Below are 20,597 nucleotides of genomic sequence, written 5' to 3'. Positions count from 1 at the left end.
CTAATCGGACATTTAGGCAAGCGCCGGTACCAGCAAACAAACTTGCCTACCAATGCCAGTGATGCAAAATTGGCGTTTCAAACTGCTTTTATCGAAGCTGACCTTTCCTCATACAGCAATGCGAAAGAAGAGTCAGCTTCTCGTAAACGTGTTTGAAGCCCCANTTGGCTGTTACTTCTACAGTGTGACCAAGAGACTAGTCGGGGGCATTTTTCCATGGCATAGAATCACGACTGCTAATCGGACATTTAGGCAAGCGCTGGTACCAGCAAACAAACTTGCCTCCCAATGCCAGTGATGCAAAATTGGCGTTTCAAACTGGTTTTATCGAAGCTGACCTTTCCTCATACAGCAATGCGAAAGAAGAGTCAGCTTCTCGTAAACGTGTTTGAAGCCCCAAACTTGCATCACTGACGCTGGTACCACCAGCAAACAAACGAACCTGCCAGAGCTTGCCTAAACGTCCCCATTGGGTGAAGCGCGAATCCCTGATTGCTGTTGAAATCCTGTTGTTATTTCATTATTCTGGACCCAATGTTATGAGGAGTAAAATGTCAAATCCACTTCATTATCTTTTGGCAAAATATTGAGTGCTATCGACATACTTCACAAATCAAAATGATCTTTTAATTGAGACGCTTTTTCCATCATTCCAATGATCTTTTATGCTCATCAATCACTATTTCCTCTGTTAAAGGTGGTCACCTTCTGACCTACTAAGGGTCCTGACGGTCGTGACCACTCCTGACGGCAGCAGCCACTGTGCCTTTTGTAAAACACGCCGTTACTGTACTGGAAGGAGTTGCATTTAGCCTCAAATGCCCTGTTTCGATTGGCCATTTCCAGCGCATAACAACCAAACTTCAGTAGCGATGCCATTTTGTCACGTTAAGGTAGATTTGAAATGGAGTTTTTCTTGTTGTGGAAAAGCATGGTCACTTTCCATTTGTTTTCCAAATGTTGAGATTGACCGTGAATCGTTTTGAATTTGAAAAAGCTTCATTTTGTTCGGTTTGAATCCGCAGACAAGAGAAACTCTCATGCTATGACCTTTTTGGATAGTTAAAGACGCAACCCTAAGTGGAGGTATTGCACATTGAGCGCTACCACCACAGCTATTATACATCTACGGGGGGTATTCAGGGAGGCGAAAAAGCTTCCGAGAATGCCAGGATGAATTATAATGGCCCGTAGAGCCCTTGGACGACATCGATTGCTGAAAAGGAGCCAAGTTTGTGTAGGAGGAATGAAACGAAAAGCATCTTTCTCAAAGTCAAACTCGATGAAACTCGAAGATGCAATCATTAATTGTCACCTTAGCAAGTGGCTAGCAACCTATTAGCAATCCATGTATCAATCCCCAAAAAATCGGAGACCCGACGTATAACAAGTTTTTTAATGGGGATAGTCTGACACACTGCGGCTGATATATAGGCTGCAGGTGTGACAGATAAGTGACTATTTGTGACCATTACTAAGGGCCTTAGACCGTCAGTGTCATATTTGACATATTTTTGGCCTTTTCTCGACGCATGTTTGCCCCGTCTTTCCGGCCTCCCTGAGTCCGACAACAGGAAAGAGAAAGAAAAAGCTCAATTGTCAAACGACCCAAATTCGAATCTGATTTTCTCGCCACACTGATGGTGCCAGCCGCCCGTGATCCACCCACTTTTCCCGCCCATTGGGCCCCGGCACTTTCAATGCCCGTTTGAACCCGACCATTCCCAAATAAACGCCCGTGGGTTGGATTGAATTGGCCCGGCTTCTCTTTTCCACCGTGCTTGTGTAACTTTCAACCCCTGACACGCCCCCAATCATGGAAGGGGATCGTGTTCGACACGCCTCCTCTTCATCATCGTCAGGCCAGCACACGCCTCTGCCCGTCAAAGGTGGTTCGGGCCCGCCCGGTTCTTCCGGAGGCGGGACGGAGAGCCAAGACCACGCCCCCAATTCGTCGTCCGGATCGAATGTGGCGTGTGATGCGTGTCAACAATGCACTCAGATGCTCAAAAAGAGTAAGGGCCATCTTTTCGGATGTACGGTACAGCAGCGTGTGATGCGTGTCAACAATGCACTCAGATGCTCAAAAAGAGTAAGGGCCATCTTTTTGGACGCCAGGAGGTGTCATATTAGAAGCCGTAGCTTTGATTTTATTCCTTTTTTTCAGTTCATTCAGATAGCGTGTTGCTGATGCCGGGAGGTGTGGCCATGTGCGATGGTCCAGATACGCCCAAACCCGCGTTTACCCGCGTTCAAATGGAAGTGCTTTTCAACTACTTACAAGTGTGGTTACCCAGGTATAGCCATAGTACTACTTCTTTGATTCTTTTGTCTATTGATACGCCGAACATGGCCCAAGGTTAAGATTACATACAATTTGCTACCCTCAATTATTAGGAGGGAATGTGGAGGCGTTGATTCGCTGACAAGTGTTAAGTCGGACAAGTGTTGACTAGTAGATTAACCCTAAAGATATTCTAGGGTAGGCCAGATCCGACCAGTCTGATTGGGTGATCGATCAGACTTTACTTGAGAGTTGATAAGAGTTATGAATCGTTCATCTTTGGTAGGAGAGGCATTACATGCCCAGTAGTAATGAGGATGTCCGCCAAATACTTTTTTTCCTCCACGCGAGGCAAGCTTCATCTTGGTCGCTTAGAAAGCGCTTACGAAATAAGAATTGATTCGGAATTTTTGGGCAAAGCTTATGCTCATTAACGGCCGACTAAGCACAAACTGTGCCATTCCCAATCGTATCAGACCAATGCGTTTCCTCTCAAAAAGCTCTGTAATCGTATTAAACTGACCCTCAAATGTGCCCAAGAAACCGGAGGTGCTGGGGTCTGAATGACTTCAATCGGGGCTCTAAACTCCCGGTGATTGCTTTAATATAGGAATGTTTAGCTTTTTTATCCACGGACAACTTGAGACTGACTTTGACTCAATAATATAAATCACACTAATGGAAAGAGGAAATTGGAAGGTCAACATCAAAGAATCACAGAGCCTTTCCAATGGCATAGGTTATGAAAAAACGTTCTCTCGTAACCCTGTAAAGACCTTTTGATCAAAATAAGCTACCAAAATGTAAGCACCTAGTGGTTGCTTCGGGTTCTGAACCGTGAAAGACGATCTGCTTTCTTCCCTCAAATAAATACATGTCTTTCTTCCTCAATAGCCCATTCACGTTTCGATCATGCGTGTGTTTGTTCCGTGATGCGCCCGTGGCCGAGCGTTTCCGCTTGGTGATCCATCATTTCGTCCGGTATTCCGTTCATTTGCTCAAGAATCTGGGTGATTTCTTGGCCATGGCTCATCATCCCAATGGGGACTCCATGAGCACTGGAAGCCCCGAAGAACCCGGCTCAGACACCCAATGGACTTTGGATGAGTTGGAACGACTTCTGATTCTCATGGCCAAAGTGTTCATGCCACAATTTCCGTTGTACGTGTGCCCAAAGCAGGTGGGCCATCGGCCTGAGGACTTGTCCACGGCCGAAGCCACGCAAATGGCCGTGTTTTGCGATGTCCACGACTCGGCCGAGTTTCCCATCCTCCTATTGAGGAACGTGGTGCTGTTTTGCAAGAGTGGCGGCCTCCAAGGCCTGGCTCAGGCCTTCAAACTGCCCTCGGCCTTGCTCCCTCCCTCTATGGCACATTCCATGATCTCCATCATCTGCAACGTGAAGATGTGGCTCAATTATCGGGCCGTGCTCCAGCTCTTTGCGCCCGTACGTGCCAATGCCCTGCACTACATGTGTGCTTTGCCTGATCAAGACCTGAGATCCGTCAGTGCTCGAAACATATCGGATTTCCTGTGGTGTTCGGCTAAAGACAATGTGGATGCGGCCATCTCGTTCGACAAGGATGGCCTAGATCTGGCCATGAAGTATTTCAATTCTCCCACGCTCACCATGCGGCTCACGGGCATCACGCAAATCAACTCGCATATCACTGTGTTCAATGATATGAGCAACTCCGAGTCCGTGGTCGAGGTCGAGAATGTGGGCCTTCAGCTCTCGAATTGGATTCTGGTGAACAAGATCGTTGAGCACATCTTTGGACCCAACCTCCATGTGGAAGTTATCAAGCAGTCGCATATACTGCTTAATTTCCTAGCTGTGGAGGGCAAAATCACCAACGAGCACATCAACGTGATTTGGCAAGCGGCTCAATTGAAGCATTGCTCCAAGCAAGTTCACGATCTGCTTCTCCCTTTGATTAAAAACTTGGAAGCTGGGCCCGTGCTTCACTTGTACGAGTTGATGAAGGACTTGCCCGTCAAGGAGCACACTGAGCAGACCATTCACTTGGCTCAGGTGTTACAGAGGTTTATTTGGACTAACGGCAGCACATTCACCAACCTCCTCAATGAGGCCAATGCTCTTCAACAACAACAACAGCAACAACAGCAGCAACAACAGCAGCAACAAATGGGTCTTTCACCCAGTCATAACTTGAAGAACAATGCGCTCCTCGGATCAGGTCCTGGGAACGTGACGGAGGATTCTCAACAAAATCCATCATCGACCTCAGCCTTGTCCATCGCCGCTGTAACCTCCCTCAAAGATAAGAACAAGAGCCTCCTGAATGCAGCCACTATTGCTGCGGTCACGGCTGCAGCCGCAGCCAACAACGATATAGACTTTGGGCCCTCTGCGGACGCTGTGGCCGCGGCCAATTCCACATCCGATGGCTGCGAATACAACATGAACGACTTTGAAGACGACGAAGACGATCTCAATGAGATGAACGAATACAGCACGGACGACGAGGCTGAGGATGATTTGGACGAGGATTTGCCCTCATCCGAGGAAGACGAACAGCAAGTGCCGAGTTTGCAATCTGCAAAGAAGAAATTGGACTTGGTGAATCCAGCCATTGCCAAGCGAACCAATGAGGTCAAGTCTGCCACGCCAGTCATTGAAAGTGATCTCATCAGCCAGCGATCAAACGGAGAAGACTCATCCAATGCGCCCACCCCGACCCAATCTTCCTCAGCGGCGTCCGAGAACTTGAGTGCTGAGAGAACAGACTCGCCTGGGAAGAGGTAACGCACAATACTCCGCTAACTGATTTTTTAAAATTGGTTGTTTACCAATTACTTGTTTTTTTCTTTGTAGGACAAAGGGCTTGCCGATGAAAGGCATCAAAAGAGCCCATCTGCCCACAGCCAGTGGGGAGACGGGCAGTGATTCGGACGAGTCATTGTCAAAGAGGAACTCGAACGTTCCGAAGAAGCAGAGAAAGCAAGTTTTGCCCAACACCGCAATGGTCGCCCCCATCACCTCCACAGCCAGCGGAGGAGGAGGTGGAGGAGGAGAGACAGCTAAGTGTTGGTGGCCAGAGTCATCAAATACCTCATCGCCCAGTGGTGGATTTGGAGGTGATTGGCGCAACGAAATGTCCTCGTCTCCGGCGGGTTCATCGGGTCTGACCGGTCCAAGTACGGCCATGACCGAGCTGGCTAATTTGGTGAATGCTCACCCAAGATCAGCGGGAGGGCCTCTTCGAATGCAGATGAACCCAGAGATATTAGATATGCGGCCAGTTCTGAGGAACTTTGTGGCTCAACAAGAGTTGGCCTTAGATGAGGCCGGTTTGTCGGGGGACAACGAGTCCCTGTCGTCTCGATTGTCAGATAAGAACCTGGGCGACTTTGAGGACGAAAATTCGGTCGATGAAGACGTCCTACATCTCGCTCAGACTCCGGATCTGGGGATGATGCTCCACCAGCAGCAACAACTGGCAATGGCCTCTCTCTACAAGCAGAGGTTGCAAGTTCCTCGTTTGACAGTGAGACAACAACGGGAAGAGGCTCGCATCCTGGCCCACTACAAACTCGAAGCTGTTTGCGAAAAAGGCAACACGCTTTTGTGGGACTTGCTCCAAGACTCGAATATCAGCCAATTGTCAGATGGCCTAGCCATGGAAGCTGAGAAGGCTCTCTCCGGATTGTTGTGCTTCAACATCGACAAGATCATTCGGCTCAAATTCATTGAAGGCTGTATCAATAACGTGGCCAAGAACGATTCTGCCGCCATCTCCCTCCGTTTGCTACCCAAGCTCATCCAGTCTTTCCATAGCTTCAGGGGTATGGACACTTCCGACGTGTGCATGTTCACGGAGAAACGTCACAAGATGACGCAACTGTTCTTCAGTAATCTCCAGATCTATCAGAACGAGTTCCGAAGCGGGATCGCCAAGCCCTTCTTCTCGCACATGGCTCAGATCCAAGTGCGTCTGCATTTTCTCACTGTGATTTTCTCCAGCCAAGTCTCGCCTATGGATTTCCGATTGACCAACGAGCAGATCAATATATTATGGGAGTGCCTGGCCTCGGACCCCGCGTGTTCCGACGATTTCTTTCAATGGCTGCTCATGCAAATCCATTCCAAGGACCAGCATGCCATCTCCTTAGAAGGTTTCAAACTGATCTACGAGGAGAAACTGCCAAGTCTGAAACCCGAAACGATCTCCATGTTGGGGCTGAACCTCTTTTCTCAGTTGTGTCAACTGAACCGAAACACTTCTCAAGCTCGCGGTCTGGGATTGGAACAGGAGAAGGCCTCGTCAAACATCAAGATGGAGCAATTGTGGAAGATCGCACTCTGTGCCAACAACACAGATGTCTCCATGAAGGCCATTCAAATTTTAAATTCGGTCTACTTTGGCCAAGGAGAGGAGTTTTTAAATACCTGCATGCGAAGCCTCAAGACCAATGCGGAAAAATTAGACTCCGGGAACGACGATATTTTGATTCAAATCCAAAGAGCTCTATTGTTGTTAAAAACTTACTTGGAGACTTTTCGACGAAAATACGCTTATAACTTCCGACGAATGTCCATCGATGGACAAGGAGTGTCAACACATTCGGAACTCGTGGACATGCGCACCTCTGGCAATCTCCGTGTATCTGTTCAAGCCGCTGGATTTCCCAGCAAAGTGACCATAGAAATGCAAAGCTCTGACCAAGTGGCCGATCTCAGAGCAGAAATCATCGCTTGGTGGGATGGTAAGACCACCCAACAACGAAATGGTGCTCATGACGTCAATGGGGGTGGTTCAAGTCCCCTTTTTGGGGCCATGCTAAATGAAGGTCCTTTACGGATCATCACTCAAGGGCAAGAGTTGTCAACAGATCTCGATGAGAAGTCCCTAATGGAAATGGGCTTCAAGGACATGCAGATGGTGTTCGTGTCTCAAGGTGCTATGAGAGGAGGTCCAATTGGTACTCCTCCCAAACAAACGGATCTGCCCCCATTTCCTGGTCGTGAAAAGATGCCCATGAATCTTCTTCTGTTTCCCATACATTTTGAACAGCTCTTTGAGTTGATGCAGAGTCTCAGTGAAGTGCGAGTGAAAAATGACAGCGGGCATCTTGTGGCCTTACCCAAAGCTCAGAATCTCTCTCGAAGGGTGTGGGATATCCTTTTACTGTTGCCCACTAATCCCGTAATGAAGCAATCCCTCCAGACTATCAATGCCAACACGGCCGACAAGACCATGAAGACCTACTTAAACCCAGAATTCCCGCAGAAACTGATGTACTCTCTCTACATTATCGATTGGTTGGGTCGACCCGCCCGTTTAAGGAGACGGTCTGGGGTGATTGATCCGCTGGAATCGGGCTCAAACAAATCCCAAGGGACTGACAACGATCAACCGTGGATCAATCGATTCGTTGCGGCCGGAGGCTTGAAACACCTTTTCAACATATTTCTTTCCGGTGAACTTCAAAAGAAACAAGAATCGCTCTATTGGTGTGAATGGCGCCAAGAATGTCTGAGCTCCCTCTTACGGCTCCTGGTTCAGTTCGGGGTGGATGTGCATGACTATGAGGCTCTAGCCGATCAGATCCTGGAAGCCACGACTTCGCCCAAGAAGCGCTCCAAACGGAATGCTGCTCGTCATGAGAGTGGCGTGCATCACTCCGATAGGCTGCTGGTGCCCAGGCTTTCACAGACCATGCTGGATCTCATGAATGTGGAGTGCGTGATGCCACGGCTTATCAGTGTGTTCTTGGATGTATCTTGTCCCAAAGATCAGAACCCGGCTCATTTCCGGGCTAGTATGTTCGGTCGTGCACCTGTTGTTCACTTCGCCATGAGTCTCTTAGTGGCTTGGCTCTATTCGGTGGACGATATCGAAGATGTGTTCTTCGCCAGTAACGGTCTCCCTGCTTGGCTCCGCAACCTTTTACTCGAAGATCCGGATCCGGCTGTCAGACGAGAATTGTGCACGGGTCTTTACCGGATGTGTATGGGATCCACCACCAATGCTCGCACCGGTCAATCCTGCACGGCCCCACTTTTGAGCATCCTCTTGGAGTTCCTGGACGACGCTCTCGTAATGACCCCCATGAGACGCGAGGCTCTTCAACATCCCCTAATGCACATCGAAGACGGAAAAGAGCCGTTCGGTCCGGCTTGTCGGGATTATTTCTGGATTTTGTGTCGCCTTGTGGATAATTTGCGGGTCACCCCCGACCATCCAGACACAGATCCAAGTGGGTTGATTGATTTGGATCAATTGGCCGGTCAACTAGTTTGTGGCCTGGTCACGAGAAAAGTTTATGAGAAACGTCACGGAGACGCCTCCCCGGATGACACCTTGATTGGCACTCTGAACTTGCTTTGTTGTGTAATGAAACACGAGCCAGCGTTTAAAACTTCACCCGAAGGTCAGGAATTCCTGATCCATCTTTACCGGTTTCTCTTCGATCTGCCCACGCCCGAATTCAAGGACTTGCCCAAGTGTAAGTCGTCCATTGCCCGAACATCATGCTACGATCTCATGTTTGAGATGTGTAAGGGGTCCATCGAGAACTACCTGATTCTTCACGGAAAGCTCTTGGAACAACACCACTCCGACTCTCACAAACCCTACCCATGGGAGTATTGGCCCCGGGACGATGGTCGGGCTGAATGTGGGTATGTGGGACTGACCAATTTGGGCGCCACTTGCTATATGGCCTCCTGTGTTCAACAATTGTACATGATCCCTCAGGCTCGAGCCTCAATTCTTAAAACTAAAGTTGAGGAGTCCAACAACGATGGGAAACACTTATCCACGCTCCAAGAGCTTCAGAGAATGTTTGCTTATTTGCGCGAATCCGAACGCAAAGCCTACAACCCATTGTCATTCTGCAAGACTTACCAAATGGACCATCTTCCCTTGAACACCGGGGAACAAAAGGACATGGCTGAGTTCTTCATCGATCTTCTGTCCAAAATCGAAGACATGTCCCCGGATCTGAAGACCATTATCAAGAAACTGTTCTGCGGTACACTGACCAATAATGTCGTCTCACTAGATTGTAACCATGTGAGTCGAACTGCCGAGGAGTTTTACACAGTGCGTTGTCAAGTGGCAGAGATGAGAAATCTCCACCAATCTTTGGAAGAAGTCACGGTCAAGGATACTTTAGAAGGAGACAACATGTACACCTGTTCGGGGTGCGACAAGAAAGTGCGAGCCGAGAAACGGGCCTGTTTTAAGGACCTGCCCAAGATTATCGCTTTCAATACCATGCGGTACACCTTCAACATGCTCACCATGCTCAAAGAGAAAGTGAACACACATTTCTCGTTTCCCTTCCGATTGGACATGTCCCCGTACATGGAGGAGAATCTCATTCCCAACGACAAACAAGACGTGAAAAAGGAGGCCAACTCTGCAGCCACCCCCGAACCAAAAGAACCCCTGCCCAAGAAGAATGAAGACCTCTCATACGAATATGAACTGATCGGTGTAACGGTTCACACCGGGACTGCGGATGGTGGCCATTACTACGCCTTCATCCGAGATCGATCGGCTAGCAAAGACAAATGGTACTCGTTCAACGACGCGGAAGTCAAGGCCTTTGATCCAAACCAAATTGCGTCTGAATGCTTCGGAGGTGAGATGAATAGTCGGACCTACGATCAAGTCACGGACAAGTTCATGGATTTGAGTATTGAAAAGACCAATAGTGCGTATATGCTCTTCTACGAGCGGATCGACAAGAAGCGAATGGATTCTAGTGGCGCCGGTCCAAGTTCCGCCTCGGGTACATTAACCGGAACCGTGGCCAAGAACGATTCTGACGAGGGAGATTCGACCAATCCCGAGGATGGAAGCAAAGTCGCGGCCTTTAATCTATCCGAGGAGCTAGAGACCTGGATCTGGGAAGACAATACGAACTTCATTCAGGACAACAACATCTTCGATCATACATACTTCAATTTCATGTGGCAAATGGCGGGTTACATTCCCACAAGTTTGGGTGGACGACACAAAGGGGGATCGGAAGATATCACATTGATGTCGGCCAAACTGGCCACGTCCTTCTTTCTCGAGAGTTTCATCCACGCTAAGGAGAAACTGAACATTGTTCAATGGGTTGAATTGCTCACCAAGCAATTTGATAGCTCAACTGAAGCCTGTTGTTGGTTCCTGGATCACATGTCTGCGGATACCAATTGGCCGATTACTATCTTCCTAAAGTGCCAAGTCAATACCATCCGTCAAATGTTCCATCGGTTGTGCATTCACGTGATTCAGAAATTTAGGTAGGGCTTAGAAAATGAAACTTGAAACCGATTATGGCGGTATAATTTACTCCCTTAATCTTATCACCCTTAGGGCAATTGAGAAGGATAATTATTTGCTCCCGTGGTCTTGCAAGGATCTTGATTCGCACCCGACACCTGAAATTCGAGCCAAGATAGGTTCCACATCGCCCATAACTCGATTTATTCGCATGCTTCTCGGTTTGTTGGATTCGGGAGCGGCTCGACCTCACTTGAAATATCTCACCGAAATCTTCCGGTTCCTTCATGATTTCGCCAAGTTGGGCGAGGAAGAAATGCGATTCTTACTCTCTATCAATGCCATCTCATCTTTAGTGGAGTTTTATTTGAAAATCATCAAACAAGGCAACGATAACTTGGTAAGGTTTCAAAAAAAAAATTATATATATATACCTAGAAAATAACGATTATTGATGTTCATTCATACTTTTTGTTTAAGGATGTCCACGTCCTTACCGACGACGAAGACGATGAGGACGACGACATCATTGCACTCACACCCATCAATGAAGCCAACAAATTGGCCTCCCTGGATAAGATGGTGTGGCTTATTGCCGTCTTGGTAGAGAAATCGCGCGGCGATGACAATCGAATCCATCTATCCGATCAGGACATGGCATCTCTAGTTGGAACTGGCGGGAAATCCCTCGTGTTCCTGTATAATGTGACCAAAGACAACATCAACACTTGTCAGACGTGCAATCTGATCTTCTCGTTGACACGGAACAATCAGGATTTAGCCGAACAAATCGCCAACATGGTGTTCCATGGCGTCAAACAACCCGAATACTCGATGCATTTCTTCAGGTTGTTGACTCTGTTGACAGAACTTTCGGGCGGTCCATCGGGCATGCCTTGCTTCACTAGTTTGGTGATGCATAAGATCTGGGATCTGGCCAAAACCAGCCCGCAACCCGCTCTGGAATGGCTATCGTTGCAAGTGGCCAGGAACAGGTATGTCCAGACTTGGCTGCTTTCTACGATGGACACGTGGGTCGAGCCCTATCTCATGGCGCATCCCAATCAAAAGGTGCGGAATGCTGCGGCCTTTCTCGTCGTGAGTCTGGTGCCGTCGCCGCACTTCCGACAAGCCTTCAGGTCAGCCCGCACCATGCCGTTGTCGATTCGGGAAACTCTTCTAACAGCCGAGGAGATGGAGTCGCTCCACCAAATCCTGGAATACCTGTTTAGTCTCTTGCCGAACGCCAAGAACTACATCGATCTCTCACAGCACGGATCGGCCAAACTCGTGGCCTATTTCAGCACCATCTCGCATTGCGTCCTCACTCGTACCGAGAAACGAATGTTCGAACCGCATTTCGTTCATTTGTGGCACATCTACCATCCCAAGCTCTCGGAGCCCTCCATTCCGGTTCACCATAACAAACAGGCTCTTCTATCTTTGTGGTACACGCTGTGCCTTGACTGTCCGGAGAATGTTGCCCTGATCTTTCAAAACCAAAACGTTACCAAGAACATTGCATTCAATTACATTTTGGCCGACCATGACGACCAGGAAGTGGTCACGTATAATCGCGTTATGCTACCAGCTTACTACGGACTCCTGCGTTTGTGTTGCCAGCAATCCAAAGATTTTACCCGACAGCTCGCACAGCATCAAAACATTCAATGGGCCTTTAAGAACATCACCCCTTACACCACCCAGTACAACATGGCCTGCGAGGAGCTCTTCAAGTTGATGAAACTGTTTGTCCAGAAACGCGAGGATATGTCCGAGGAAGAGGAGTCCGAGATTCGTACATTCCGTCATCAAACCATCCAGACCTATCTCTCGATCTTAGACGCTCGAACCTCGTGGAGCACTCTGATCAATGTGCTCAAGATTCTCGTGGACACCAATGAGGATCGCATTTTCGTGGTGTACAACAACGGCATGGCGCTCATCTTTGATGCAATCAACATGCTCCATATGATGTTCCACGAAGCCACGGCTTGTCACGTCACCGGCGAGATCATTGACCTTCTCAGCATCTTCAACGAGCTCCTGGGTGCCGTACGAGCCTCCAAGGGCAACTCGGAGGTTACGCAGATTCTTTCACGCTGGAAGGACATGTCCGATATGACCAGTCGGATCCTAACATTGTGCAATACGTTCACGCCTCCTGAAATGCGTGACACGTGCCTGGCCGTGATCAAAGAGATGCTCATGCTTTGGCCCCAAGAAATGCTCAACATTCTCGTGCCATTGCTCCATCGATCTCATTCCAACGCCTCTGATTCCGAGCCTCGCGATTTGGGACCCTATTTCCCGCGCAAAGGTGTGCACGCCCTACCTGCTTTGAACTTGAAGGCTGTCCGTCCCCCACGGCCCATGATCCAGATGATGGTTCCCGCCAGTCAATTGGATGCAAATCACGACCAGGATCCGGACTATGATCGAGCCCTGAATCGCTACTACCTGAACTACCATTCGCTCATTGATCTCATGGTCCGCTTGGCCGTGAATGAAGACAACCTCACTAAGATGCTGGTGGATCTATCTGCCATGGTCGGCCTAGATGGAGTCCCATTGCATTATCAACTATTCCCCAAACTATGGCTAGACATTTTCAACACAGAGGTAAGGCTGAATGCCGACTATGTAGGTCTGGATTGGACTTTTGGGGCAAATTCAAACTCTCTCTACATTTATCTTGTTGCAGCAAATCGATCGGAAGTTCATCATGATGTTGATCTCTTCTCATGGCTTCCTCGAGTATGTGGATGCAGTGCTCTTGGACGAACGTGCATCGTTGAACAATTCGCATATATTCAACTTCTTGCTAGTATTCTTTCCCAAGGTAAAAATCGGTATCTCACACGGATGGAAACAAAGAATAATTGCCAAACCAAAATTGCAAAACTATATTGGGGGATTTTTTGATATCGAAAGACTTTAAAATTTTCGGATGACATTATTTTCCATCCTTTTACGTCGTGCTTCGTGCCATGGGATATTTTACCGTAAAATTAAAACGAGATTGATTGCACGGTTTTTTAAGTTTAATCATTTTCACCTTATGATTCTTCAGATTCCGCCATTTTTTTTGCAATAACTATTTGGCAAATATCTTTCAAGTACTGAAATGATGTGTCTAAATACTTGAACCAAAAGAAAAGGCAAAGTGAATGCGTAAAAGTGGCTTTTTTGTACACTGCAGTTTTTTGAAATGCACATGAATATCTCCTCAAAAACAAATTTGTTTTTTTGGTCTCCTGATTGCAAAAGGGTCCTCCTTTCAATTTTATTTACGGTTTTAACTTCACCTTGGCAAGGTCACTTTTTCCCCACCTTGCTCAACCCTGTGTAGTTGATTCTTGTTCTAATCCGTCTGATTCCCAACAGGTCTCTGATCAAGTGCTAACCGACCAAGTCCAAGGAATTATCACTGAATTGGTGTCCAACTTCATCGGCATCGCCGACAAGTTCAACTTGACGCAACCTAATCTCATCAAGCATTTGAATGGCGAGATGAAGGCTCTGCTCTTGGTCAATTCAGCCCGACCAGATCATATGAATGCTAAGCTCTTGACAGCTCTAAAGATCCTCAAAACTCGAGTTGAGGCTGACATCGCAAAATTAGACAGGGACGCAAAGCAAGGTATTTTTGTGTTACAAAGTGATTCCTTGAAATCCACCAGGGTTGATCGAAACATCTTGTTTGCTTCTTTTCAGATGACGCTCTAAAACGCAAAGAAAGTCAGGGAGGCAAAGAAGCTCAAATAAAATCCAAGGAATCTGAAGAAACCAAAGAACCCTCTAGCTCGAAGAACTCGTCCTCGAAAGCCAGCGCAAACGAGGATTTGGCCCGCAAACGCCGAAAGTCTTCGGGCGGGATTTTAGAATCTCATTCACCCGATGCCCTCCACGAACCGAAACTCAAGAAAAGACATTGCTCCTCGGCAGCCGAAGCCGGGGGTCTACCTGCGGCCAGTTTGACTTCCCGATCAACCGCTACTTCGTCAGGGTTTTCACCCACCGATCAAACTCGTCTCAAACTTCGCGAGGCTCTAACGTCTCTTCTGGGAACTCTGACCTTGCTCACTCAACTTTGTTCAGATCGGATTCGAATCATGGAGGAAGCCGATCAATCCGGGCCCAGTTCAGCCAAGCCTCGATCCAGTGATTCAGCCTCGCCAGACATGCAAGTCGACAATCGCAAAGGCTCTTCCACGTCGGAGTCGAAACCGGGCAAAAGTGATACCAATGATCCGTGAACAAAAGCCACTCCAAAGGACTCATACCCACGTTAATGTTGGGATCATTATCAACAATTCAACTCATCATTAGTATTCATGCATTATTCATTCATTCAAACCTATCAACGTACTTCATCTCAAGTTAATAAATTGAAATGGCTGTGTCTTTCAAATGTACAAGAGATGTTCGTTGTGACTTTCCCACCGCTGAAAAATCTGGGGATTCCATTTCATGCATGGAGCGTGTCTTATGCATGAGATCACACAGTCCTCAATCTGTTCCATTTTATGGGACCGCAGTTTTATGAGTGACAAGTTCACTACAATAAAACTTGCCTTTTTGCCACAAAAACCCTTTTGATCCCCCGTTTTCCAAAAGGTCGTATGAAACTAAGTCAAGTGGAACAAAGACCAACACAGGACCTTGAAGTGAAAAATTTCGAGGCGCCCTGAAAAGAATGCCTATGCCATACCTTGGCTTCAACCGAACCAAACGTTACAACCTTTTTCTAAGGTATAAAGAAAAAGTTCTTACCGTATGATTAGTAAGTGTTGAGCTCAAGAAGGTCTAAATTACGGACCGTTGCATTCTTGTTAAGAGCGAGGGGCAAAAAGTGCAATTATGGTTTGCCCTATTTAACTGGTTAACTTTATTTGCATAATTCCATTTCTTTGCGTTTCACATAAAGCAAAGGTACGGAATCTGCAAGTTTGGTCAGATTATGTCCAACATTCACTTTTTTTACCTTGAGTCTCCCAAGAATTATAGCCTTATAAACATCTAACGCACCAATAAATTACAGATAGTCCCTTAATACTATAACGAATTAACAGAAACTCAAATAAATATTGCTACCTGCATTCAGTAACATTCCCAATCCCAACTACAGCTACAAAGCGTCAAAACAGTACATTTTCATTTTTTTAGTTTTAGTCCAACTTTTGGCCCTTTTTACGACTAATCAGCGATACTAAAAAACGCCATCGAATCATAGCCAGACTCCGGTGGAATCGATATAAAGCGATACATAGAATCCAAATATCCAAATATCGACCATATGCTCTCGTTGGGGTACCATGTAATGGTGATTTAAAAAACATAATATGGTCAACAAATACCATATCAAGCCATTTGTCTCGAAAACTTTCGTGACCTTGGAGGATGCTCTGCCAAAAAAATGTTTGTCAATTCATTAGCAAAATTGCTTTTTTACAATGGCTCACAATTACGGCATTCTTTTCCCCAAGGGCTCTAATTCATGATAATTGCCAGCTTGTGGTAGCATGCTGTTATAAACGTCAAAAAATATCTGCGCATACCTTCCACTTCAAAACATATTTTTTGTATCATTGGTTCATAGTCAAAGATTTTCTTGCATATCTTAAGGGCGTGCTTTAGGGATTTTCGTGCATATGTTCCCCATCTGTTGTAATGATCAATCAGGTGTTCTTTTAATCCTGGAGTTGAGGTGGAACGATATTACAAGAATTATTGTTCCGAAGTTTAGCCATTTGCTATAAATCTAAGTAAGCTGACTCACCACACATTTTTCTTGGCACGTCAATTTCGAGAAGGCATTGAAGTCTTCCATCATTCATTAAGACTGGTATTCCTAAACACACGTACTTTGGGCGGTCCTTTTTAAGCCATATCGCATTTGTTAATCTTTTTAGTAATGGGAACCTAGTGTCAAGTGGTTTCTCAAAGAGGCTGGAGCGCATTTCTGGACTGATGAATAATAATTAAGAAGGCTCTTCAAAACATGCAAAGTATTTTTTCCCGATTTATTTGCATTCATTTGACAACTTTTTTTTGAAACTTTTCCGATTTATTGCTTTGCCTTGATCAATTCATTATAACTTTATCAAAAATATTAACGGATTGGTGATTCTAGCTTTTGGCACAATCTTTTAAGATTGCATCTTTGAAACTTTCGAAAGCAACCTGTTTCAAATCTTGCCTTGTTGTTTTCCTTGAAAACGCCAAATGTTCAATAGACTTGAAATATATTTCCTCTCGTTTAGAGTATTTGCCGATTTGCTCAAAGGAGATATTTTCTTCTCTGTACTAACCTTGGCTCATATTTTGGAGCAAAATCATTCAATATTTCACTTTGATCCATACTTTTTTGCTCAAAGTGTATGAGAATGGTTTCGCTTGTAATCTAGCGCACTTCAACCATCCCCTGTTGGTTTTGCAGCCTATTAAGAATGGAATCCCCTCATTTAAAAATTCAGAAGAACAGAGGCAGAATCAAAGAATTAGGTGTAGCTTTTTTCCAATGTTTGGTTGCAGCTTGTTTCTTTTTTGCTCTCATGTCAATTGTATGGATTAATCTAAAAAGATTTTTTTGTCAATTATAAATGCATCCTTTGAGCAGCCGCTAATAATAATGAATAATTAGAATTGGTCTGACACTATGATTTAGATTCCAAGTTATGTACTCAAAGACAGTCTGTTCATCGAATATCAAAACACTTTCAATCCATGTAACAAGTTGCTCGATTTCTGAACCACAGACGAACTGGCAAAGTCCAGCAATTTGACTGAAATGAAAAACAAAAATATTTCTCATAATCCCACCGCAATGTAGGGCCGAAAACAATGCCAGAATATAAATAACAATCCATTGATTCATTCTGCAGGAAACATCCCTCCAGATCAGTCAGTGATGATTGAGATTAAAAGCTCTGTATTCTGACCGAGATGGCCTTTTCATGTCTTACATATCGGATTCTCACGCATTCTCTCTCACACTCTGGTGATGAAGATGAAAATTGGTCTTTCCGACTGACTATTCGAGGCAAACAAGCAATGCACACGCACGTAATGAAGTCCGTCTTAGTTTGCCTTGACCCCAAGGCTACATGCTGAAGGTCACCATCCAAGATCTCATGCCCGCAAACATTGCTATGAAGGTTGAAGTGGACCTTGGCCTTTGTTCGTGCTCATCTACATACGTGTATATATCTAATCTCTCTCACAAACAGTAACAGTTTGATCTTCATATCAGTTCGTGTTTTATGTCTCTCTTTCATCTCGATCCATCGTTACTAAGTACCTTTTTCATCTTGAAGAGTCCACTTATCTTTGAAGGATTCACTTTCTGCAGGAAATAAGCTTTATAAGCCTTGGAACTAACCATAGATTTCTAGAAATCTATGAACGAACCTAAAGGTGAGCCCCACCCATTGCTCGAAGGTAATTTTCATGTATCGGTGACAAATCGGTGACTTTGAATGGAAACGAAACAATCCTCATGATGCTCTTCTTCTCATTTCTAGTAATGCATCAATTACTCGGCAAGTTTTCAGGGAGGCCACAAAAAGCTTCATCTCCAATCTCAAGCTGACCATTAGGTCAATCAGGCCGATTGGGCAACTTTGGGCAAGTTTGGTCGAAGCAAAGGCACGACCTCAAGATATCAAGTTTTTGAATGAGGACAAATGAAGGCCGAGTGCTTGCGACCTACAGCACAAAGATGAGGATGCGGAGGTTGGAACCAATGGTTGGCCAAAACTGGGCTAGCCACGAGCACCAGTGGAACACTTTTCTGTAGGGAGGACTGGGGATGAGTCCATTTCCAGAATTACTTCAGTTTTAGGGCCTCTCGCCACTTTAGTTAACGAGGCCATCGGACTGGTAATTGATGCTGCTCGTTCTTCTTGGGGAAAAGTCAAAAAAGAAGAACCTCGGTCACTTTCATCCCGTCCACAGACAAGAGGAGGGGATGGCGAGGATTGGTGGATGGGATGCAGGAAGCTTCAAATGGCCTCAAGTGTCCAACATAAGGGTACTTCAATGATTGGAATGTCCTGGGGAGTCTGGCATTGTAGACACTTCAATGTTGGAACTAATAATTTTGTCTTTCAATCAGTTGCATTTAGGGGCTTGATTCCATACAACAATTCTCAAATTCAAATGAAGAGCATAGAAATGCGTGACACTCTTAGTTTTTTTCATAAATGTTCAAGAGTTTTATCGTTTAAAGCTCATGCAACTACCAGAGAGGACTGACGATTCAGATTTTATGTTGTCATTATTCGATAACTACTAGATTACTACCTCTCCCAAGTTCCCGAAGCCAAATTTGGCCTAGCTACTTCATTTGACCACATCTTTTGATCATATTAAATGTTTATCTTGAATCAAATGAATGGTTCAGGCGATACGAACTCTTCCTTTGGAAGTCCATGTCTCCAGAAGTCTATGAACAATGCAATCCTACTAATCGAGTATAGAAATGGATTGAAAAAACCACGCAAATTTAAAAATGCGTGATGAATTCTGCCAATTTCAACTGACGATTTAACCCAAATCCTACAGAAAAAATGATCCTTTAATACCAAATTGGCAAATTCGTCGATGAGATTGTCAATAATTACTTACGATATTTGTCCTTCCAAAAGCTTGTTGGCTCATATCGGAATTTGATTTCATTGTATCTAAATATTTGCTCTTCAAAATGTTGGAAGCAAAGAGAAACCGCAACTTGAGGTTTTAGTGCGACGTGTGGTACATCGTATCCAACATGAATTATCTCATTTGAGGTGTAAAGTAAGTATATCTTGCATTATATCGCCTTCATTTTTTCAAAACTATTTCGTAATTGAAGGGATCAAATTCTTAGGGAAGGTTGGTCAAGACTCAGAGTAAACCAAACGATACAACTTGGCATCAAGCAAAACTTTCAATCAGAGTTGTAGAAACATTGTAGCATGATAGATTGAAGGAATCGCAGAATGTTGCTTTGGTTCTGGATTTAACAACAAGGGTTGATAACCTGATCACCTGCCGATGAAGAGAGAAAAAATTTCCTACCAAGCCAGTAATTAGTTACTTTTACAAACCCAACGGGTAAAATTTGTACATTGCCACTAAATATACCGTTTGCTCAATCGAAGACCACGGAACTAGACGATGTAATCCTTTGCTCAATGAAACGTGGTCACTTGACCAAATTAGATCCATTATAGGGTTTGGAGCAAAATTGTGTCCCAGACACCTCAAATAAAACTGTCCAGAGATGCTTATTTATGGACCTGAGATTTCTAGATTCCGTCAGTTACATTTGGGCGCTCCACAGTTAAGTTGCAATAGTTGGGCATGACTTCTATTCTTTGCACCAGAGCAAATGGAGGATGTAATTGGAACGTTAGAATCATTCTTTATCTTTTCCTAATTAGCGATCTTGGCAAAAGGCTTGGAGATGTCAGATTTTTCATTTGTTCTCTCCTTGGAACACTTTCCTTCGTCTTCAAAGACCTCCTCCACTTGCTCCAATGAACTTTTCCTCGAAAGGTATCCCTTCCTGTTCTATCAGTACGTCAAATAAGTAGCGTCTTGTTTGACTGGGATTCAATCACAGAATGTTAATCAAACTGATAATATTGACATTTTTCAGGGCCATCATTAGGATTAATCAGGATCATAATCGCAAGTCTTGAATCCAATCCTTCAAATCTGTGCTTGATGGGCGCTAATAAAAGAGGGCGCCAATTCAATTTTCCGCGTCAGGTATTGAAGAAGGGTCTGCTGGTTTACCCAGGTGCATACGAGATGCAGTCCAAAGACCTTGGTCGTTACTTGGCATGGTGTCTAACTTATCTATCACAATGGGTCCTCAAAGAGCCCTAACGGGTCAAGACATTTAAGGGGACTCTGGCTTTGTGTAAATTGAGAAGAGCTGCGTCATTATCAAGTTCTCGCTTTATGCTGAGTGAGACAGAGTGCGTTTAGTAAGGGGGCACTTATAATCCTCCGTGCCAAGATTTGATGGGGTGTTGGGCGCCATGACCCACATTTTTCGCCTCAAGCAGTTT

The 20,597-nt window shown here is 45.4% G+C and overlaps 2 protein-coding genes across 2 annotated transcripts; both read left to right on the top strand.

Moving 5' to 3' along the window:
* The first annotated feature begins 2,061 nt into the window (after positions 1-2,061).
* On the top strand, positions 2,062-4,644 carry LOC131883470 (ubiquitin carboxyl-terminal hydrolase puf-like). Its single transcript, XM_059230952.1, has 4 exons — positions 2,062-2,092; positions 2,168-2,297; positions 3,179-4,553; positions 4,624-4,644. The coding sequence occupies exons 1-4, from the start codon at positions 2,080-2,082 to the stop codon at positions 4,642-4,644; spliced, it is 1,539 nt and encodes a 512-aa protein (XP_059086935.1). The 5' UTR covers positions 2,062-2,079.
* Positions 4,508-14,954, top strand: LOC131883204 (ubiquitin carboxyl-terminal hydrolase puf-like). Its single transcript, XM_059230598.1, has 7 exons — positions 4,508-5,050; positions 5,124-10,553; positions 10,627-10,933; positions 11,014-13,155; positions 13,238-13,375; positions 13,921-14,176; positions 14,251-14,954. The coding sequence occupies exons 1-7, from the start codon at positions 4,710-4,712 to the stop codon at positions 14,790-14,792; spliced, it is 9,156 nt and encodes a 3,051-aa protein (XP_059086581.1). The 5' UTR covers positions 4,508-4,709; the 3' UTR covers positions 14,793-14,954.
* Positions 14,955-20,597: the final 5,643 nt, after the last annotated feature.

Source organism: Tigriopus californicus, chromosome 7 (genome assembly GCF_007210705.1).
Source record: "Tigriopus californicus strain San Diego chromosome 7, Tcal_SD_v2.1, whole genome shotgun sequence".
Taxonomy (NCBI): domain Eukaryota; kingdom Metazoa; phylum Arthropoda; class Copepoda; order Harpacticoida; family Harpacticidae; genus Tigriopus; species Tigriopus californicus.
Note: the sequence above shows the minus strand (reverse complement) of the source record. Positions and strands in the feature narration are given on the sequence as shown.